Source organism: Nipponia nippon, unplaced genomic scaffold (assembly GCF_047370975.1).
Source record: "Nipponia nippon isolate SJK-2023a ecotype South Korea unplaced genomic scaffold, ASM4737097v1 scaffold_34, whole genome shotgun sequence".
Classification (NCBI taxonomy): domain Eukaryota; kingdom Metazoa; phylum Chordata; class Aves; order Pelecaniformes; family Threskiornithidae; genus Nipponia; species Nipponia nippon.
Genome location: NW_028262352.1, coordinates 581914 through 605195, shown reverse-complemented (window position 1 = coordinate 605195; position 23282 = coordinate 581914). Strand labels below are relative to the sequence as shown.

The 23282-nt window shown below is 38.6% G+C and overlaps 1 protein-coding gene across 2 annotated transcripts in view; it reads left to right on the top strand.

Moving 5' to 3' along the window:
- Positions 1-23282, top strand: part of LOC104020924 (rapamycin-insensitive companion of mTOR) — a 91488-nt gene that overhangs the window by 19973 nt on the left and 48233 nt on the right. For both annotated transcript variants that reach the window (XR_015707670.1, XM_087770899.1), the window contains exons 4-10: positions 10376-10440; positions 13954-14085; positions 15117-15180; positions 20159-20285; positions 21263-21432; positions 21674-21741; positions 22761-22828. Coding sequence is in view for 1 of the 2 variants with exons in the window: in XM_087770899.1 (XP_087627025.1) it covers positions 10376-10440; positions 13954-14085; positions 15117-15180; positions 20159-20285; positions 21263-21432; positions 21674-21741; positions 22761-22828 (694 nt within the window). In the remaining variant the exon portion in view is untranslated. The remainder of the gene's footprint in view (positions 1-10375; positions 10441-13953; positions 14086-15116; positions 15181-20158; positions 20286-21262; positions 21433-21673; positions 21742-22760; positions 22829-23282) is intronic.

The window sequence follows — 23282 nt, the reverse complement described above, 5'->3', positions numbered from 1 at the left end:
TTTTAAGGGGGTGGTGGGGTATCCCCATATTTATTAAGGAGAAGGAAAGCAATCACCCTTCAAAAATTATTGAACTAGACTCCAGGATTTTATGCAGAAGTTAAATAACTTTGTATAAAATTGATTAAAATAATGGTGGTCAGCAGTCAACAGAATTTGTTACTTTATCTGCAAGAATGATACCGTACGGCAGATACTTTATTTGACGTTTGCATGCCTAAGAGATGTGACTCCATTTTCATTTGTCTTTCCCTTCAAGAGGAGTTTTAACTAGTGACGTTCAAGTCACCACAGCACCCATGCTTACTGTGCAAAGTACGCTGTATACATGATATTTTACAAAAGCTTGCATTTCATTCATCAAATTTTAGCTAGTACTTATTAGTAAAATCTTTAATGTTCACGTTCTTGGCTCTTTGGCTGTAGAACATGGGTTATTCTTGCTTAACAGGTGCTGTAGCATCTTAAGTTTTCTGCTCCAAGAAATTAGCATTCCTAGTTCTGATGATACTCAGGCTATGAAAGTTATGTTTTGTTCTGAATTGCAGCTGTGGCAGACTCAGAAATTTTTCTCCTCGTCTGCTGCTCATCACCTGATACCTGAAGCTGCAGTTTTGTGTGCAAAAGGGCTTGTGAAGTACTGCCTAATCTGTACTGGACAAAAATAATTTTCTTTCTTTCAAACTGCCTGTATCACTATTTAAGGTAACCTCGCACAACTGGAGTGCTGCAATGGATGGCTACAAGCTCTTCAGAAGGGATGGGCAAGGAAGGAGAGGTGGTGGGGTAGCCTTGTACGTTAGAGAGTTTTGACTGTCTAGAACTCAACGACGGTAATGATAAGGTTGAGTGCTTATGGGTAAAGATCAGGGGGAAGGCTAACAAGGCAGATATCCTGGTGGGAGTCTGTTATAGACCACCCAACCAAGATGAAGAAACAGATCAAGTATTCCACAAGCGGTTAGCTGAAGTCTCAGAATCCCTAGCCCTTGTTCTCATGGGAGACTTCAACTTACCAGATATCTGCTGGAAATACAACACAGCAGAGAGAAAGCAGTCTCGGAGGTTCCTGGAGTGTGTGGAAGATAACTTCCTGACGCAGCTGGTAAGTGAGCCAACCAGGGGAGGTGCCCTGCTGGACCTGCTGTTGACAAACAGAGAAGGCCTGGTGGGTGATGTGGTGGTCGGAGGCTGTCTTGGGCTCAGTGACCATGAAATGATAGAGTTTTCAATTCTTGGAGAAGTAAGGAGGGGGGGTCAGCAAAACTGCTACCCTGGACGTTAGAAAGGCAGACTTTGGCTTGTTTAGGAGTCTGGTTAACAGAGTCCCTTGGGAAGCAGTCCTGAAGGGCAAAGGAGTCCAGGAAGGCTGGATGTTATTCAAGGAGGAAATCTCAAAGGCACAGGAGCAGGCCATCCCCATGTGCTGAAAGTCGAGCAGGTGGGGGAGAAGACCAGCCTGGCTGAACAGAGAGCTGTGGCTGGAACTCAAGAAAAAAAGGAGAGCCTACCGCCTTTGGAAGAAGGGGCAGGCAACTCAGGAGGACTACAAGGATGTTGTTGAGGTTATGCAGGGAGAAGATTAGAAAGGCAAAGGCCCAGCTAGAACTTAAACTGGCCACTGCAGTGAAGGATAACAAAAAATGTTTTTGCAAATATATCAGCGACAAAAGGAGGGCCAAGGAGAATCTCCATCCTTTGTTGGATGCAGAGGGAAACATTGCCACGAAGGATGAGGAGAAGGCTGAGGTACTTAATGTCGTCTTTGCCTCAGTCTTTAATAGTCAGACTGGTCATCCTCAGGGTATTCAGATCCCTGAGCTGGGAGATGGAGATAGGATGCAGAATGAAGCCCCGGTTGTCAAAGAGGTGGCAGTCACTGACCTGCTCCTCCACCTGGATGCCCACAAGTCCATGGGGCCAGACAGGATCCACGCGAGGATACTGAGGGAGCTGGCACAGGACCTTGCCAAGCCACTCTCCATCATTTATCAGCAGTCCTGGCTAACTCAGGAGGTCCCAGTTGACTGGAAGTTAGCAAATGTGATGCCTACAAGAAGGGTCGGAAGGAGGATCCGGGGAACTACAGGCCTGTCAGCCTGACCTCGGTGCTGGGACAGGTCATGGAGCAGATCATCTCGAGTGCCATTATGCGGCACGTGCGGGACAACCGAGGGATCAGGCCCAGCCAGCATGGGTTTATGAAAGGCAGGTCCTGCTTCACTAACCTGGTCTCCTTCCATGACAAGGTGACCCGCTTGGTGGATGAGGGGAAGGCTGTGGATGTTGTCTACTTGGACTTTAGTAAGGCCTTTGACACTGTCTCCCACAGCATTCTCCTGGAGAAGCTGGCTGCTCACGGCTTGGATAAGTGCACTCTGCGCTGCGTTAAAAACTGGCTGGACGGCCGAGCCCAGAGAGTGGTGGTGAATGGAGTCAAATCCAGTTGGCGGCTGGTCACGGGTGGTGTTCCCCAGGGCTCAGTGTTGGGGCTGATTCTGTTCAATATCTTTGTCAATGATCTGGACGAGGGGATCGAGTGCACCCTCAGGAAGTTCACAGATGACACCAAGTTGGGTGGAAGTGTCGATCTGCTGGAGGGTAGGAAGGCCCTACAGAGGGACCTGGACAGGCTGGATCGTTGGGCCGGGGCCAACTGTATGAGGTTCAACAAGGCTAAGTGCCGGGTCCTGCGCTTGGGTCACAACAACCCCATGCAACGCTACAGGCTGGGGGAGGAGTGGCTGGAGAGCTGCCTGGTGGAAAAGGACCTGTGGGTGTTGGTTGACAACTGCCTGAACATGAGCCAGCAGTGTGCCCAGGTGGCCAAGGCGGCCAATGGCATCCTGGCTTGTATCAGGAATAGTGTGGCCAGCAGGACCAGGGAGGTGATAGTGCCCCTGTACTTGGCCCTGGTGAGGCCGCACCTCGAATACTGTGTTCAGTTTTGGGCCCCTCACTACAAGAAGGACATTGAGGTGCTGGAGTGTGTCCAAAGAAGGGCAACGAAGCTGGTGAAGGGTCTAGAGAACAAGTCTTATGAGGAGCGGCTGAGGGAACAAGGGTTGTTTAGTTTGGAGAAGAGGAGGCTGAGGGGAGACCTTATCGCTCTCTACAACTACCTGAAAGGAGGTTGTAGTGAGGTGGGGGTCGGTCTCTTCTCCCAAGTAACAAGCGATAGGACAAGAGGAAACGGCCTTAAGCTGCGCCAGGGGAAGTTTAGGTTGGATATTAGGAAAAACGTCTTCACCGAAAGGGTAGTGAGGCTCTGGAACAGGCTGTCCAGGGAAGTGGTTGAGTCTCCATCCCTGGAGATATTTAAAAGAAGAGTAAACGTGGCTCTTAGGGACATGGTTTAGTGGTGGACTTGGCAGTGTTAGGTTAACGGTTGGACTCGATGATCTTAAAGGTCTTTTCCAACCTTAATGATTCTATGATTCTATGAATTTTGACCTGAAAACTGTTTGAGGATTTCATAGAATCATAGAATCGTCAAGGTTGGAAAAAGACCCTGAAGATCATCGAGTCCAACCGTCAACCTATCACTGCCAAGTTCATCTATACCATGTTTTCAAGCACCATATCTGTCCGTTCTTTAAATACCTCCAGGGACGGAGACTCAACCACTTCCCTGGGCAGCCTGTTCCAATGCTTGACCACCCTTTCGGTGAAGAAGTTTTTCCTAATATCTAACCTAAACCTCCCCTGGCGCAGCTTGAGGCCGTTTCCTCTGATCCTATCACTTGCTACTTGGGAGAAGAGACCGACCCCCACCTCGCTACAACCTCCTTTCAGGTAGTTGTAGAGAGCAATAAGGTCTCCTCTCAGCCTCCTCTTCTCCAGACTAAACAACCCCAGCTCCCTCAGCCGCTCCTCATAAGGCTTGTTCTCCAGACCCTTCACCAGCTTCGTTGCCCTTCTTTGGACACGCTCCAGCACCTCGATGTCCTTCTTGTAGTGAGGGGCCCAAAAGTGAACACAGTACTCGAGGTGCGGCCTCACCAGTGCCGAATACAGGGGCACTATCACCTCCCTGGTCCTGCTGGCCACACTGTTTCTGATACAAGCCAGGATGCCATTGGCCCTCTTGGGCACCTGAGCACACTGCTGGCTCATGTTCAGCTGGCTGTCGACCAACACCCACAGGTCCTTTTCCACCAGGCAGCTCTCCAGCCACTCCTCCCCAAGCCTGTAGGGTTGCATGGGGTTGTTGTGACCCAAGCACAGGACCCGGCACTTAGCCTTGTTGAACCTCATACAGTTGGCCCTGGCCCAACGATCCAGCCTGTCCAGGTCCCTCTGTAGGGCCTTCCTACCCTCCAGCAGATTTGAACTCTAGTAAATGGTCAGTGACTCCTTCGGTTGTCACAGCAGTTCGCAAGCTCAGTATGTGCCTTTGGCTCCAATAAGCTGACTAGGTTTACCCATCTTTCATTTATATGGCCAGCTACATAAGGCAAGCGCCTTGAAGTTTCCTGACTTCTGCTGATTAGTACTAAAACATCATGGTTATTTCTTTTGGGTTTTCCCCACCCCCATGAGAAGTAGTAAGTGACAAATTACTGAAAACCAGAAGGAACTGTACAGTTGCATTTACCTAGTGGAAAATATCTTTTTGATTTGAAGTATTCATTTAGAATCCTTTATTATAGAAAGTTTATTCCACTGTTAGGTTCCGAGAGGTCCTTCATACCTTTTTAAACCTAAAAGCATATTTAAATAATGAACAGAAAAAAAGATCCACAGATATTGTTATCGGGATTTTTATTTTTCCTTCAAAAAGAAAGGTGCTTCTTTAAGGACAAAATGAAACTTAATTCATTTTAGCTTAACCCTAGCAATTGAATAGCATCAGTTATATGGAAGATGATAGTTTCAATCTGCTCAAAACTAATTCTATCATTATTTAATGAGGCTCCATTACTCTGCTTTATATATCTGTTAGCTTTTGACCATGCTGCTAAGTTTCACTAGGATATGGATTGATTTTGGAGCTACAGGGGCTCTCACAGATTCAGTCTGTCTGTCTGATTCATAGTCTCTTGCATCATTTCTTGCTCTGCTTCTGTTGTCATTTTAGGGTCTTGGCTGTCCTTTGCAAAACCTAAGTATCTTAGAATCTGAATATAGTATTGACTGACTGTAACATTCACCCAAATAGCTATACACCACTATGGGCAAAACTTGATACCTTATGATGAAATATGTAGCAGATAGGAACAGAATATCTGCTTAGGGGCATTCAGCTGTGGAACAAACATGGAGAGCTAATGGGTCTAAATTCAGAGGATGCGTTTTCAGTAAGGGCTTCTCTTAAGACTAGAATCTACTAAGTAGTCTCCTCATAAATATTACCAGTGATTGTTCACACTGTATTTCCAAAATTACAGTATAATAATTACATTTTGGACACTTGGAATAATATCATACTTTTACCTATTAATTGCTGTGATTATTCTGTTAAATTTGAATGGTCTTGGTGTGCACTCAACTTGTGTATGCTGTTGACCTCCTGTGGTTTTGTTGTTTTGAGCTGTTTCCAAGACATGTTGATGTGTTACTCATATTGCTATGACTCATCCAAGTAGCACGAAAAACTCATAGCTGACATTAAACATGAAAAAAACCTTCACTGTAAGTTAGTTACTGTCTGGCCTAGCATAAGTATCATTTTGTCCTAATATTAAATCATCCACTCAAAGATTCTGTGCTATTCCCATTCATTTACCATTATATCAAAAATTTAGAATTTTAGAGTTGAATTATAGGCAGTTTTAACAGGCAAAGTATATTCTGTGTGTGTATATGTATAAAAAAATTAAAATTTATTGTGTATATATAAAAATATACACACTTTTTATAAAATATATATGTAAAATATGAAGTCTATTTGCATAATTACAGGCATTTACATGATATGATAATCAATTGCCATTTTAGTAAAATATAGCAATGTGTAGCCAAAAGCAGATTTTAGTATTCTGGTATTGCTTGCCTTCAAACTTATACTACAATGATATGAATATTAATTGTTAAATGTTACAGTCAAAAACATGACAGTTATACTTGGCTTTGTCAGGAATTCAGACGTCTACAAACATCACTGCATTTGGGCTGGAATCATTGACCTGCTTAATGTTGTTTGAAGTTGAAATGAGAAGAAAGTGGCAAAGTTTTCCCTTAAATATATTTTTTAAGACCAGACATTTATAACTGAGCAAATACCCAAAGCATTGAGACCAGCTGAACAGTATCTTCTTTATAGCAGCTTCCATGACTCCCCCCCCCCCCCCAACATATATCAATCCAACCTTACTTTTGCCAATTTTTTCCCCTAGACTAAATAAACCCAGTGTTTCAGCCTTCATGGGTGTATTTTCTAGCTGCCTTGTACATTTTTCTGCTACACTTTTTCCAGTTTGTCTGCTTTTAAAATGTGGTGCCCAAAATTTTGTTCTTTATGCAGTTTTGAGAGCAACCTGTGAAGTGGAAAAAACTTCTTCAAGGCTAGAGCCGTTAGTTTTCCACAGTTCGTTACTTATACAAACACTTTCATATCTCTTAGCTCCCTCCCAAATTCCTTTCCCAAGGCACAAGTGGTTAGTAGTTTTGCTAATTAGAAAATTACTGTTTCTGCAGGACATCAAAAGGTCTCTTAATCTCAAACATAATGCAGTCCTATTAGTATTTCCAAAAGTAAAATTTCCTTTTTTGGAAACGACATCACATTAACTCAGTTTATATATTGCTGTAACTTATAGATCTTGCTTTACTTCTGAAATTTGTTTTTGTATTTGACATTCTGAATGTTTTCTGGACATCTTGTATTTCTCTGCTGGGATCCTTTCAGCTTTTCTGTCTCTCTTAATGTGTGGTACCCTGAATTATATGATATGCTGTTCCCTTTATTTAATTGAATTTTCTTATCCAGTTTGGGTGCTCCTTTCAAATCACTGAAACATTTTGAATTCTGATCTTGCTGTCCATCTTTTAAATTCTTTTCTAGCTGGAAATCCTGTAAGCACACTACTGTGTGTAAATTGTAAAGAAAGCCAATACATAAGTAATGGTGGCCTGTTGGAATGAGAGTAAACTAATAGCTGAAGTAGCTAATCTTGTACTTACTTTTTTTCAGCTAATTTTATCTGTTCATTTTCTGTGAGAAATGTTTCACATGTATGCACAGACACAATCACACACTTTGATAATAATTATCATCACATTCAGAAATTTGTATCCACACAGCGGTTAAACTTTCCTCAAGTTATAACTGTTGTCAGGTTACATGACTATGAGTTTCAAGATAAGGTCAAGTTTCTTTTTACATCAGTGAGGGTGTGTGCAATGGGAGTACATATATAGAGCAAAACAGTTGGTACTGAGGAGCTAATATCCACACTGTATGTGTTTGGTAAGGAGTGGTTACTGAAGACTAGACTAGACTAGAGTCCTGAATGCCCTTTAGCAATTGCAGCAGGTTAGGTGTGGGTTCCTGGAACTTGTCATCTGCTTTAGTTTCATCTCAGGACTGCTCAAGATGCAAACCAAAGCATGGTGAATGTGATGACAGGAGACTCGCTTCAAAAATGCACTCGTGTTCCACACAATAGCAGCTTTCTCAGAACTGTTTTTTTTTCCCCTACATCAGAATTATAATTTTTTTTTTTTAGTAGGAAAAAAGAGTGTTGAAGATAATCTGGTATGTTAAATTAGGATTTGTCATTTGTGTCTGGGGTGGAATGAATGGGAAAGGGTTAGATGTATAAATGATGAGCCTAAACAAATATTGATGTACTAGTCTGAAAAACGAACTGGTTTTACTTACTGTCTTATCACACTGTTTTGCTTATACTGCCAGCCAATTTTTAGAGTTCATAACTTGTCAACAGAAATGCTAAAGCAGCAGCGGTGGCCTTAGGCAGTCCAAGAACATGGCATAAAAATAGATTGATGCTAAGAAGTAACATACTGTCATAACCAGTTAATGCACGCAATTGCCTAGTTTTATTATCACTTAAATTTGAAAGGTGGGGGAAAATAGGATGTATAATAACTTTCCTTATGTTTTATAATCATCTCTGATTATAGCCACTGTTAAAAATGCAAAATCCCAAATATTTCAACTAACTTAGATTATTTGAGCCCAAATATGGAGCTGATCTGGGTCAATTTAATAATCTCTCTTATTAACAACTTTGGATTTCACCATTACCACTCTGCATTTTTCTCACAATATGAAAAATAATTGTGGTAAAAAAAGACGTAATGTGGTCCTTGGAAGAATTTGTACTCTGAGCATAAACTTAAGTGTTTGAATTTAAACCTTCATGCTAATAAAATGGATTTACTTAAAAGCAGAGTTTCTGTGCAGTATGCTGATTTTTCAGGTGGAGGTGAACAGTAGAACAGGAGCATGGAACATGTTAAATATTTCAACTTACAGTAGTCTTAATTTAACTGGTTATTTAGTTTATTATAAATTTCTTATTGTTAGTAGTAAATACATATAACAAATCATAGAATCATAGAATGCTTTGGGTTGGAAGGGACCTTTAAAGGTCATCTAGTCCATCCCCCCTGCAATTGGCAGGGACATCTACAACTAGATCAGGTTGCTCAGAGCCCCATCCAGCCTGACCTTGAATGTTTCCAGGGATGGGGCATCTACCACCTCTCTGGGCAACCCGTTCCAGTGTTTCACCACCCTCATCGTAAAAATTTTTTTCCTTATATCTAGTCTGAATCTACCCTCTTTTAGTTTAAAACCATTACCCCTTGTCCTATCGCTACAGGCCCTGCTAAAAAGTCTGTCCCCATCTTTCTTATAAGCCCCCTTTAAGTATTGAAAGGCCGCAATAAGGTCTCCCCGCAGCCTTCTCTTCTCCAGGCTGAACAGCCCTAGCTCTTTCAGCCTTTCCTCATAGCAGAGGTGTTCCAGCCCTCTGATCATTTTTGTGGCCCTCCTCTGGACCCTCTCCAACAGGTCCATGTCCTTCTTGTACTGAGGACTCCAGAGCTGGACGCAGTACTCCAGGTGGGGTCTCACCAGAGCAGAGTACAGGGGCAGAATCACCTCCCTCAACCTGCTGGCTACGCTTCTTTTGATGCAGCCCAGGATACGGTTGGCTTTCTGGGCTGCGAGAGCACATTGCTGGCTCATGTCCAGCTTTCCCTCCATCAGTACCCCCAAGTCCTTCTTGGCAGAGCTGCTCTCAATCCCTTCATCCCCCAGCCTGTACTGATACCGGGGATTGCCCCAACCCAGGTGCAGGACTTTGCACTTGGCACAGAACATGAACGTGGCACAGAGTTTGATATGTTTTAATAATTTTAGAACAGGGATATTCACTAATTGGCACAAACGCTTCCTGAATTCCTCACTGAGGAGAAACTGTTAATAACGCACTGGCTCAGAACTGAACGCAAAACTGAACCTCTTTCAAAAAGGACAAAGTGTAAAGCTATTGCAATCAGTATTAGTCACTTGAGTTTTTAGAAGTGCTTGGAAAAGTGCTTTGGGATTTGGACATAATATTAAAGTATGTTATAATTTTAGCTATGAGTAGTACATGAGGTTACTAGGAATTTCTTTGTGGCTCTTGCAAAGGAGAACAGCATCAGCTCTTCTTATAGAAGAGACCGTTTTCCTTTTCTCAGGAGGCCAAAACATAGGCACGCACTAGATTGCTCCTTTGGAGATTGGTTTTGGATGTAAAAACTGCACTTGTAAATTTTCAGTCTTGTGCTCAAAACAGACAGATATGGTTGACATGTTCAGCATTTGGGACAGTTTATTGGTGTCTTTTTGTGTGCATACATTCAACCTTTGCACTGATTTTTTCAGAGGTACAAATTCTATGGAATCGATGGCAGGCCAGGCCAAATGTCAATTACGGGACACTTGGCAGTGCCTTTTTTTCTACCTGTGCTGCTGTGGCAAAACATGACAGTGGACCATCAGTGTCAATCTTTGCTTTAAAACTCTCACCCAAGCCCTCTTTTTGAATGCAGATGTGCTTTGACTTCAGTCAATTTGTCTCTGCTCAGGTTAGGGATTGCTAACTAATGGCTCTTCTGAAAAGAGCTTAAAGGCAGCAAGAGGAGCAACCTGGAGTTGAAAAATTGATCAGTAGGCAGCTTACACAATTGTGCAAGCTTTTTTCTAGTATGAGAGGCCACAGATTTGTGTGTGTCTGGCATATATAGGCATAGAATACTGACAGTAGAAATTCTCAGGGAAGTCTGAAGTTGATAAGTTTCCCCTTGCCATGAATGAAATTCCTCAGCTTTCTTTGAAAGATTTGCCAGAAATCTTCAATTTTACATAGTAATTTTTAAAGACATACAAGTAATAGATGTTTTCTTTTATTTTCAGCTTCTTTGTAGTACTGGCCATGCTGAAGAAAAGCTAGGTTTTACGTATGACAGCATCATAATATGGTAAGTAATAAGGTGCGCTAGAGCAATACTAGGGTACTTTAATTGTTCTAGGTGCAATTAAATCAATTTTATTTGTACTTTTGAGCTAGTATTTTGTAGTTCTAATGTGTTTGAAATTTTATAATGCTGAATATATACACTTTATAAATATTTTAATAAGTAAAATCAAATACATTATATGTTTTGAGGCAAAGAGGGGAAAAACCCCTCCAAGTTAAAGTGTGAATTTATTATATTCCTCATAAATGTAGAAAATACCTCTAAATATCTCAGTACTTGCAGAAAGCACTTTCAGTAAAAATGTGCTCTTACAGAATTTAGAGTATATTCTTGATGTAGAACCAGGATTTAAAGATAAACATTTTATGTTAATTTGGTGTGAATATATATCTTTGTAGTATCGCTTTCCTTGCTATTAAAACACCCTGTGTATGTACTTTCAAGGGGAATTTTCCTATATTTTGTTGCTGTTTCTGAGAGTCAAAAGTAACTACATGCTTATTTCCAGAACTTCTGTGTTTTTGCACAGGCGTTGGTAAATTTGTCCTGAGTCTCAGCATTGGTGGCAGAAACAACTAAGATCTAGTATTTAATATGATTTAGTGTTCTTTCAATTTAGTTATCTGACTTAAGAAAGCAAGCTTAGAAAAAGCTAGTCACTTTAAGTAAAATTTTGGGAAAACTTGTGTACCTTTTCTTGTGGAAATATTGTAAGTTGTTTTCTTAAATAGAACTGATTTTCCTTGCTAGAGCTAGAAAATGCTAATAAGTGTTTTTGTGAATCCGTATTTTGCTGTGAGCTTTAATAGGTTATCATCTTCTGATCTTGTTTATGTAATCTATTATAGTGTTTTATGATGGGACTAAACATCACTTGAAAGTATAACTTCAAAATTCAGAGTTCTTTACAAAATGTTTTTAAATACAAGTCTTAAAAGTGTTATGCAAATACTATTGTTTGTTTTTATAGGAAAAAGTTTGCAAAAAGATCTGCTAATCCAAACACAATTAAGGATATTAATAAGGAACAGATAAAAATGTTGTTTTCAGCAGACACATGAAGAAAAATAGCCCCCTACTTAAAAAAATGCCAAAAATGGTTTCTCAAAAAATTAAAGACACATAGCAGGACAATTATCTTGGTTAGTGACGTTACTTTGGTCAGTCCAGTGATTCCTCTGTGTATGTACATCAGAAGCAAAATTTTTATACATATATGTAGATTATTCTGCTATAGTGATAATTTTCAAGCTCAAGCATACAGCCACAGGTGCACGTGGAGTGCGCATATCAAAATAATTTTCTTGATCCAATGGCTATTTTAGAATCATGTAGTATGGGTTTATAACACTTTTTTGTCTTGATGTGCATTAACTCATATCTAATAATCTTGAATTTTCTTCACCATCTTGTTAACTATGCATACAGATACTTTTTAAGTCCCCTTGAAGTTTCTCATAACAACATCCTATTCTCATTAATATAAACAACGTTGCCCTCTGTATTTCTTCCCCCCCTTCCTTTCTCCAAATCATGAATTGTATATTGAATAGTGTCTACAAAAGGAGATTGTGAACCTAGTACTTAACTGGATAAAAATCAGGACAAAAATTTGTCAGGATAAAAATCTTCCATTCACCTCCACTCTTTGAATTCATCTTTTCAGATTTTGATTTGTGAAACTACTTTTCATCACCCTATAACCTCTTTATATCCATTAATACAATCTTCAACAGCACCTTATGCCTTTTTATACACTATTGTAATAACTCCTTTCAAGTCTTTCAAAAGATTAGCAGAATACAGTTTGTGTAAACTCTTCTGGGTGCCAGTTTTATTTTAAGGTGGTTTTTAAGATGATAAACAGTCTTCTGGATGCGCTTTGGAATCCTTTTTGTATAGACCTGTTGATCACCTTTTCTCCATCTTGGCCGCTACCATTCATAATACGGTGCTAGCAAATATATGCAGATTGTTCATGTTAATGTTCTTTCCAAACACTTAGATGCGAAGCTTGATGGGCCAGTGACAATACTTACTTTCCTCCAGTTCTTCCGTCATTTTCACTTCTTAGTCTAACTCATATTTAGTATAATAAAAAAGACTTCAGGATAGGAATCTTCATGCAGACCTCTAAAGCAATGACTTAGTACAAAGAAAGTGCTTATTTTCTCTTATTTACTTCATTCCTTCTCCCTTTCCTTTTGGGTTATCCAGTAGGTCTGATTAATTTTTCAAGTTTTATGCTTGTGGTACAGCTGAGAAGTCAGAACACACAGACACATACAGACACGCGTATGTAGGTTTTCCTACATATTTTTTTTCTGCCTGCTGTAGCATATCTTAATTGGCTTTATAAGGTCAGGTTTCTCTTTTTGCTCATGATACATGCTCTCAGTTTTTTGCAGTTCAGTCATTGACTGGTGGGTTTTTTTTTGTTTAGTTCTTGTTTTTAATGGAGAAGGGTTTTGTTCAGCCTTGTACACTTCTATATGTCATTGCTTTCATTGGACCTTTATGGATTTTTATGGCCTTTATGTCATACAGGGCTATGTCTTTCTGGCTAGCTATATATTTTCATTGCATTCTCACTATTTAAAGATAGTGACACATCCATTTTGGATGCTATCCAGAGGGACCTGGACAGGCTGGAGAAATGGGCCTGTGTGAACCTCATGAGGTTCAAAAAGGCCACGTGTAAGGTCCTGTGCCTGGGTTGGGGCAACCCCCAGTATCAGTACAGGCTGGGGGATGAAGGGATTGAGAGCAGCTCTGCTGAGAAGGACTTGGGGGTACTGATAGACAAAAAGCTGGACATGAGCCGGCAATGTGCTCTTGCAGCCCAGAAAGCCAACCGTATCCTGGGCCGCGTCAAAAGAAGCGTGGCCAGCAGGTCAAGGGAGGTGATTCTGCCCCTCTACTCTGCTCTGGTGAGACCCCACCTGGAGTACTGCGTCCAGCTCTGGAGTCCTCAGTACAAGAAGGGCATAGACCTGTTGGAGAGGGTCCAGAGGAGGGCCAGAAAAATGATCAGAGGCCTGGAACACCTCTGCTATGAGGGAAGGCTGAGAGAGCTGGGGTTTTTCAGCCTGGAGAAGAGAAGGCTGCGGGGAGACCTTATTGCGGCCTTTCAATACTTAAAGGGGGCTTATAAGAAAGATGGGGACAGACTTTTTAGCAGGGCCTGTAGCGATAGGGCAAGGGGTAATGGTTTTAAACTAAAAGAGGGTAGATTCAGACTAGATATAAGGAAAAAAATTTTTACGATGAGGGTGGTGAAACACTGGAACGGGTTGCCCAGAGAGGTGGTAGATGCCCCATCCCTGGAAACATTCAAGGTCAGGCTGGATGGGGCTCTGAGCAACCTGATCTAGTTGTAGATGTCCCTGCCAATTGCAGGGGGGATGGACTAGGTGACCTTTAAAGGTCCCTTCCAACCCAAAGCATTCTATGATTCTGTAAGTCTACCTGCTGCTAAATAATTGTTTGTTTCCCTTGTTTTCTTCATTGTAGTCTGCGGTTAGCTTTACTAAATGAAGCAAAAGAGGTGCGAGCAGCAGGATTGCGAGCCCTCCGATATCTCATTCGAGACTCCAGTATTCTCCAGAAGGTGCTAAAGTTGAAAGTGGATTACTTGATAGCCAGGTAATTTTCCCTTCCTTCCTTGTTGTAAATTATGCAATTGTAAATCACTTGTTTTTTCATGGTTGAGACAGGTGAGAAAAGGTGTTTTTATATCCTCTTACATTCTTTATATGTAGCTTTATACAAGTAATTTTTCTTCAATATGAATAATGTCCCTCTTTAAAAATAGAGGGATAATACATCACACCAGCTAATCCAAATAAAATGCTGTCCTAATATATGATATACTATGAGTAATTAAAAAATTAGACAAATTATAGATTTTTTGAATCGTAAATGCCATTAATCCTAAATTAGTCTGTGGTGTTATTAGAAGGTTGAAACCTGAGTAATTTTCATGTCTTAAGTTGTTTTATGGGAGTTGTTCTGATTCTTTGTATTATCATAGTGCTTCGGAGCCTCTAGTACAAAGTCAGGGGAAAAAAATAGTTCATGCCCAAGAATTTGTAATCTTAAGTATAACCCATGACAGAACAGAAAAATACCAAAGGGCAAACTAATAATAAGATCAGCATCATGAGTAGATCTAAATATTATAATTTCTAGTGCTTCCTTTGTTAAAATCTTGTTAGATTTAATAAACTGATATATATGTGTGTGTTTCTGTTTATAAATATACAGACATAGTAAATTTTAGTGTGCTGTTTAATTTTGTTGGAGCAAAAGGACTTTTCTGATCTGAGAACACACACAAAACATGTTGATGTGAAACATTGCAAATACTTTGTTTAGTTTCTTTTGAAATGACAAATGTAGCTAGCTCAGAAAATATTCGTTGAAGCCATTATGCCTTGTCACTGTATGTTTGAGAACGTTCTAGTGATTTAATTATAATGAAGATAACTGGAAAAAAAATAAAATGAAGCTAATTGACCAATCATAATGAGTATGCTTGCTGAAAAGCAAAATTTTTAAACAATCAGTCATAATATTCTTCTGTTTTGTTCAATTGCATAAATATTAATGCAAGATGTTAACACCACTTTCACCTTAACTGTTATAAACAAAACGTGTTTTTTAACTTCTTTTAGGTGTATTGACATACAGCAGAGTAATGAAGTAGAAAGAACACAAGCACTTCGATTAGTCAGAAAGGTAAAATCTAACTATATATGGTCTTATCAGCTATGCCAGTCAGCTGTGCTGACTCCAAGTTTTCTCCATCAGCAGTTTTTGTTTCACATAGTCTCTAATACCTTACCTTACTTTATCATGTGAGAAGAAATTATAGCTGATAATTCAAAAGAGAAGGAGGGGTAGTGCTGAGACTTGGTTTGATTTTAATCTCTTACTACTGAGAATCTTGAGTGGGCTAGAAAAATCCTGCTAATTTTCCTTTGATAAAGATCAAACTGGACAAGATTTGGGAAAAAAATATCAAATAATGAATGTAAGGGTATAAGAACCATATTATTATGTTTCATCTAATGATTTAACTTTATTGTATAGTGTGTTTAAGCATCTGTAAATCAAGGATGGGAGATTTTCTGTCATTTGAGAAATGAGGCAAATTGCCATCGCTGGAATAATCAGATGAAGGAATGCTTCTAGCCTTATTGCTTTATCCATAGAGGTTGATGCTATCTGTAGTTCTTTTCTCAGATACACAATAAGACATAGTTAATCTGTGGTGGTTACTGTACTGTATACCTATGGACGTGAGATGTTTGAAGCTGTGGTAGTTGCATTTTCAAGTTCATCCTAGAGAAATAGGCATATACAGCTACTGAAGCTATTTTTTTCAGGCAGTATAGTACTCTGCCTTTGTACTGGACTTTGCTATTCTTTATCTTGCTTACGTTCTTCCACTTCTACTGAGCATCTTAGGAAAAACTACCAAAGACTCAAGTAAGGTTTGAAGTAGTTGGAAGAATTGTTCCCCAGGAGCACTGTGTGTGTTTAATCTATTTTGTGTGTACATGTATTTTTTTTATATATATATTTAGGTTGAAAATATGGAAGCTTGATATGCAATTTCTTTTCTTAAAATGAGCTTACTTGGTTTCTTACAGAAGAAACAATATGCTTTATTGACAGTTGTGCCAAAAAGAGTTTTAAAGCTTAAACACCCACCCCACCCAAACAAACAAAAAACACAACCATAAAGGAATGGATCCTTGAGGAAGTCACAATTTATAGAAGTACTTTGTTAATCTGGTTTAAAAAAGAGCTTTAGTGTAGGGCCAGAATAATTTAAATCAGAAGATGGAATGGAAACATATTTATAATGAATTGTTTTTATTTGGGTCAGAAATTTGTCCTCATATTCCTGGGCTTTCTTGAACATTTCCTAGTTGAGCAAAGACTTCTGTCTTGCTTGAAAGAAACAAGAGGAAGCAAGAGAAATAAATCCATTAGTTTGACTTTAAAAAATGATCCTGAAAGATAAACATAAAAAAAATCATATGGCTGATCACAATTGCTTTTTTTTCTCCATCATTGTACAAGGATGCTGTACATGGGATGTACATGCATGGAATGTACATGCTGTACAGGGATGCTGATGGTTCTCCAATGCTGAGAACTATGTTGATGAATGATGTTTCCTAACATCTTTTGCTACCTAGAACATCTTTGTTTCTTAAAAAATGATGTTAGACAAACAAAAAGCCACCCAACCTGGCTACAAGTAGTTAACACCTTTTTCATGTCCTGTCTGGGCTGCAGCAGTTAAGCATGCATTGGCACAGAGCAGTCAATACTTGAAAAAACTCTCTCGCAAAGGATGCTGTGACACATGTCCTGAATGGCACATTCTGTATTTTCACAATGTCTTTTTATTACCCTGCTCTTGCCCTTTTCCCATCTCTCCTCATCTCCCACAAGATCTCAGACTCAGTAGTAGATACCAGGATTCCTAAAAGATTATATGAAGGTCTTAGGAGAGGAGAATAAATGGCAAATAGAACAATCAGATTTAATTAATTTGTGCAGGAGATAATTTACTATGAGCTGTGGAAGAGCTGAACTGGGTTCCACCAGTATCTCAGAACTATTGTTTTCTGTTCCAAAAGTATGGATGCAGTTCTTTAACCTCATCTTTGATAGCAAAAATGCCCATGTAAGAATAGCATAGACATAAAACTTTAAAACATTCTCTCACTTTCTTTTCTTTGTTTTCATAGAGTAGAAGAACAAAATGGAAAATATTAATCCTGTTTTATGAATTTATAAAAGACACTTAATGATGAACTTGTTTAAAAAACAGTGCAGGTTAAACTAGTGTAGGAAGAGAAAAGAAAAACAACTTTAAAAAAAATCAGAAACCAAGTTTAAAAAGTTTAAAGACTTTTGAGTGCTCATATTCTCTTTTGACTATACTCTGTGGGGCAGTGTTTATAGAATCATAGAATCATTTAGGTTGGAAAAGACCCTTAAGATCATCAAGTCCAATCATTAACCTAACACTACCGAGTCCACCACTAAACCATGTCCTTAAGTGCCACATCTACGTGTCTTTTAAATACCTCCAGGGATGGGGACTCAACCACTTCCCTGGGCAGCCTATTCCAATGCTTGACAACCCTTTTGGTGAAGAAATTTTTCCTAATATCCAATCTAAACCTCCCCTGGTGCAACTTGAGGCCGTTTCCTCTCATCCTATCGCTTGTTACTTGGGAGAAGAGACCGACACCCACCTCACTACAACCTCTTTTCAGGTAGTTGTAGAGAGCAATAAGGTCTCCCCTCAGCCTCCTCTTCTCCAGACTAAACAACCCCAGCTCCCTCAGCTGTTCCTCATAAGACTTGTTCTCTAGACCCTTCACTAGCTTCATTGCCCTTCTTTGGACGCTCTCCAGCACCTCAATGTCCTTCTTGTAGTGAGGGGCCCAAAACTGAACACAGTATTCAAGTTTAGTACTATTACCTCTACATTTCCTAGTAAGAGCTTTGTAATTTAGCAGTGCTTGAGAAAGTGTTTCTCCATCTAATAGAATTCATTCTGCCCATTTTTTAATAATTTAATAGGCAGAAAATTTTATCTTCAAAGCAGAAGTCAGGGTGAGGTATAATATGAACCACCTTCTTCCTTTTTTTTTTTTAAAGGAATATTTAAAGACCAAATTCACAGTGTTTGTTACTTATTTCATCATAGCTGCTTGTAAGTAGCTTTGTATCACCTGTCCTTGGTCTTTAGAATTGCATTTCAATATGTAGAGCAGAATGAAAGCAAATAGACTGTATTTATTATTTGCATTTATTCTACTATTGTATTTATTCTCCATCCCTGGAGGTATTTAAAAAACACGTAGATGTGGCACTTAAGGACATGGTTTAGTGGTGGACTTGGCAGTGTTAGGTTAACGGTTGGACTCTGATCTTAAGGGTCTTTTCCAACCTAAATGATTCTATGATTCTACTAAAATACTTGGAATTGAATATTAAAAGAAAGAAATCTTTCCTTCTCATGTCTTAAAACCAAAGAAAACAACAAAACAAAACAGCCTTAAGAGGCTGCTTGTGTCCTCACACTTAAGTATATGTCAATGTCAGTAGAAAAAAAGGTTATAATTTTGTGGAGTAGATTGTTACACCCATTCTATTCCTAATTCTTGTTACTTCATGCCATTGTAAAAGTGAAAGACTGGGTGGGTGGGAAGAGTTTGGGTTTTATTTAGAGTCCTATATTAAAGCTTGTTTTATGGGTGACAACATTATGTATGACAAGAAGTTTCTCAAAACATGTCTTAAAAATAAACTTGTTGAAGCGTTCAAATATATTTGTCCTAATGGTTGATATCTTCTCATTTTAATATTCTTTGCAAAGAGGGGGGAAAAAAGTAATCCTCTTTGAACAAATATCTGTAAGACATCTAAGGGAGCTGTAAAATGAATACAGGACAAAACAATTTTGGAAAAATAATGGAGATAAGCCTGCTTCTGTTGGAAACAAGGGTTATTAAATTAAACCTTGGTTAGTCATTCTTCAATTAAAAAGAAAAACAATTTGCAATAAATTTGAGACAGAATAGAGAACAGATTTTAACAGCCAATGCTCCTTTACACTACTGAAGAGCTCCTGTGCCATGGACATCCTCAGCTGCTAGTTTAGGACAAGCAGAATTTATACCAGATGAAGGAGCAAGACCCTGTGCTCACATTAAAGGCAAAAAAAAACCCACTCCACCCCCACCCCCCCAAGAGACTTTGACTACAAAGGCTGAGTAGCTCTCTATTCACATTTTTTCATAGTTTGCTAAAATTAAATATACATATTCTGTATACTGTGGAACACGAACATCACTAAAGTTAAACAGATGTATTACTAAGGGGAAATAGTTTTTTTTTTGTCTGACTGCTTAAAAAGGGAACAACATAATTTGTTATAGCCAACTCAACCACGTCACATTTTTTTCTAATAAATAAAATTGAGATGTTAAAAAATGCTCGATATCCACTAAACATTTAAAAACTTTTTAAGTTTAACCTGCTTAAAGTGTGTGTGTTTTTTGTGACGTATAGTTACATAACTTATGATGAAGTTGTATTATACTGCAGTTTTAGGAAGATCAGGTACTATACAAGAGGATATAGGGGTGTTGCTGACAGTTGCCTTCCAAATACTATAGCAACTTCTTTTGCTGACTGTCCTTTTTTGTAGTCTGCAGCAGCCTAAGGATCTCTCTACAAAACAAGAGAGTTTAGTCTTGGCTAATTAAAAAGTTGAATAGGTATTGAAGATAGATATCTGGTGCAGTATGAATGAATCTTCTAGAAGAGTTTGTAATCTACTCTGTGTTATTGGATAGTGTTCTCTGTCGATAAAGAAATTCTTGGAAAAAATCTGAAGAAGGTAGCAGTAGTTCTCTCTGCAACAGTCAGGTGTTTTTTTTTAACCCTTTCTTATTATAATAATATAAAAATAAAAAACTGAAGCAGGAAGAAAATGGTAAATTGGCAAATGAAGAATTTCAAAAATAAAATAAAGTGTTTTGAGGATTTGCAAGATACAACCAAGTAATATACGGAGTGGTCTGGTAGCATCTAGGAAACAAAATGCAAGTGAATCTGTGAGTATATTTAGAGAAATATTATGAAGAAACCAGAGGGCTTTTTCTTTCACTTCTGGCAGATGATCACTGTGAATGCTTCATTGTTCCCCAGTTCTATTACTAATTCTTTGATAGCAGTTGGAAATGATGGTCTTCAAGAAAGAGACAGAATGGTTCGAGCGTGTATAGCCATTATCTGTGAACTAGGTAAGATAACTGAAAGGTAATTAAGAAAAATTTTGATGTGGTTGTCATCAGTCTTCTAAGAGATTCTCTTCTGTGGGTTCATATTAAATAGATTGTATTCAAATAATTAAGGGTATTTGTTTAATAACTAATGAATCAGATGTTAAATGTTCTTAATGTCCCTTTCATATATTTTAGTCATTAGTTTGATATAAAACAAAATCACTTTAACTTAAATTCAAAGTCTCTTAAGTGAAGTACCTGAAGATTTCAGGTACTATACTTTCCTTTAAGACTTGCCAATTTTTGTGTTACCTTAAAAATGTTTCCCTGCTGCAGTTGATGTTTCTAAAACTAATGGATTGGAAGTAGGGAAAATTCCATACATGATGTGCTGACAAATGTACAAGTGTTCAGAGAAGTACAAAGCATTTTCCTTTAAAAATTTTTTTTCAGTGGGTACTGTGGTTAGCTGGCTTCTGGAAGTCAGTAAAGGCTATCTGGACAGTGATTTATACTAACGCCCTATACTTGTATGTGGGTGCTGATTTTAAAAGTTTTTTTTTCAGTTTTGTATCAGTCAATGAGAAATAACTTCAGCAACATTTTCAAGATACAAGCTTCTGTTTTAAAGAACTAAACAATCTGTTACTCATGTATATTCTAGTATAAATATTTTTTCCATGTCGGTCCAGTGAAGCACAAAACCTTTTTGCAGGGAAATCCAGACACTACTGTATGGAAACTTGGTTGGAAATAAGTTGGGAAATTGCTGCACAATGGTGACTGACTGACCAGTATTTTTGTGGATGATAAATTAATCAAAAATCTCAATTTATTTCTAATGTCAGTTATTAAAAGCTTTATTGTGTGCCTCAGCAGTGTTCAGGAAGAAAAAGATACATGTACTAAACAGACAACAAGTTTGTTGTATTGGAAGTCATGAAATGTTTTCTTTCCTATCACTGGCTGGAAGTGACATGTTTTTCTTTATTTAGCACTTCAGAATCCCGAAGTGGTGGCTCTTCGGGGTGGTTTAAGTACCATCTTGAAAAATGTGATTGATTGTCAGCTAAGTCGAATAAATGAGGCTCTGATAACTACAGTTTTGCACCTCATTAATCATCCAAAGACCCGACAGTATGTGCGAGCAGATGTAGAGTTAGAGGTGAGTTCAGTTTTACTTGTTTAGTGACAGAAGTTAAACATCGTATTACTAATGAAAATGTTTAATTTTCACTTCAGATTTCACCCTCTGTATTAGTGCAAAATGTTTAAATGCAACATTTTAGGCTAAGAGCTTAATGATTAAGCAGGAATAACATGACAGATTGGAGTGGGACTGAGGAAAGGGCAAGACCTGTTAACTATTCTCGTGTGAAAGTAATGCATGTCTCCCTTCTGTTTAGCGAATTTTAGCTCCTTACACAGACTTTCACTACAGGCATAATCCAGACACAGCAGAAGGACAACTCAAGTAAGTGTTAGTGCTGCTACTTATGCTACCAGTTGTGTTCATGGTACTGGAATTAAACTATTTTTCTTTCCAAAGTGACAAAATAAAAGCAATTAGCTAATATTAAACTATTTGAACATGATAGCAGGTTAGAATGCAACTTCCTAAAATATTGTTAAGCGTTTCAGATTTAAAAGGGAAAATTAGTTTTACCTTTCTTCCCCCCATTATATTTATTTTACTTAAAAACTCATCACAATCATAATTTTTTACTTCAGGTATGGGTTTCTTTTTATCTAGCTTTAAACATCCACAATGAGGAGTTTACATTTGAGCTAGTTTTATAATTGATGGTTGTATGGTCAGGCTCAGAAATGGAAATGAGATGTTCCAACTTGATATCGGGGGTGGGGTGGGTGGGGTGGGTGGGGTGTGTGTGGGGTAGAATTCTGTGAGGCCAGTCAAGTGTTGGAACAGGCTGTCCAGAGAGGTCCTGCAGCCTTCATCCTTGAGAGTTTCTGAGACCCAACTGGATAAAGCCTTGCGTATACTCTGGTCTGGTCTCAGAGCTGACAACTTCTTTGTGCAGGAGTTTGGACTAGAGACCTCCTGAGATTGCTTCCAACTTGAATTATTCAGGTTTTTTTTTTTTTGTTATTATCCTCAAATGGCAATAGATGCTTAGGTCTGTGTAACTGAATCAGTGTCCAGGTAGCCCCTGCTGTAGTGTTACTGTCAGTGGAGGCTTCAGAGTGAATCATCTGACCAAATATAGGTGTTTACTTTTGATGTGATCCTCCTACCGTGGAGCCTCCACTGAAAAAGGAAAATAACAATACTTAAAAAATTCTAATCTTTGTGTGTACACATTGCATACATATATATATACACACGTATATGTATGTAACAGATTTTTCTTACTCTGGATTTTGTCCCCCATCTAAAATTTCAGTTAACTACTTTTTACTTGCTATGTTAGTAACACTGCTTGTTTTACAGTAATTAACCGTGTATTGTGACATTTGTTACTTTAATGACAGAGAGGACAGAGAAGCACGGTTCCTAGCTAGTAAAATGGGAATAGTGGCAGCGTTTCGATCATGGGCAGGTAAGATTTTTTTGTTTGTTTGTTTGTTTGAAATTGCATGATTGGAAGGGGAATTTTATTTTCTAGTGTAAAAGAGTGGTTTATTTAAGCACAGAATCTGTCTCTCTTTACAAGACACAGCTTTTTTTTTTTTTTTTAAGTATAGAATGCTATGTAAGTTGTACCTTGGTGGTATTTGACATTTGATGGGTGAGAGGATGTTGAAAATAGCATCATATCATAAGAATTTGCCTTTGAGATTATTCTGCCACTGTAAATAAGAAATCTATTTGTCTATGCGAAGAGATATCAACAGAATAGTGTCATTAGCACCTGCTTTAACCAAGTGCTAATAGCTGAAGATAAATCGCAGTATAGACATAGTTTTGGGTTTTTCATGTAGAAGTCATTTCTAAATCGAAAAAGTAGGTTTTCGCATTTTTCTAAATCCTTTCTCTACAATATCTAACATGAT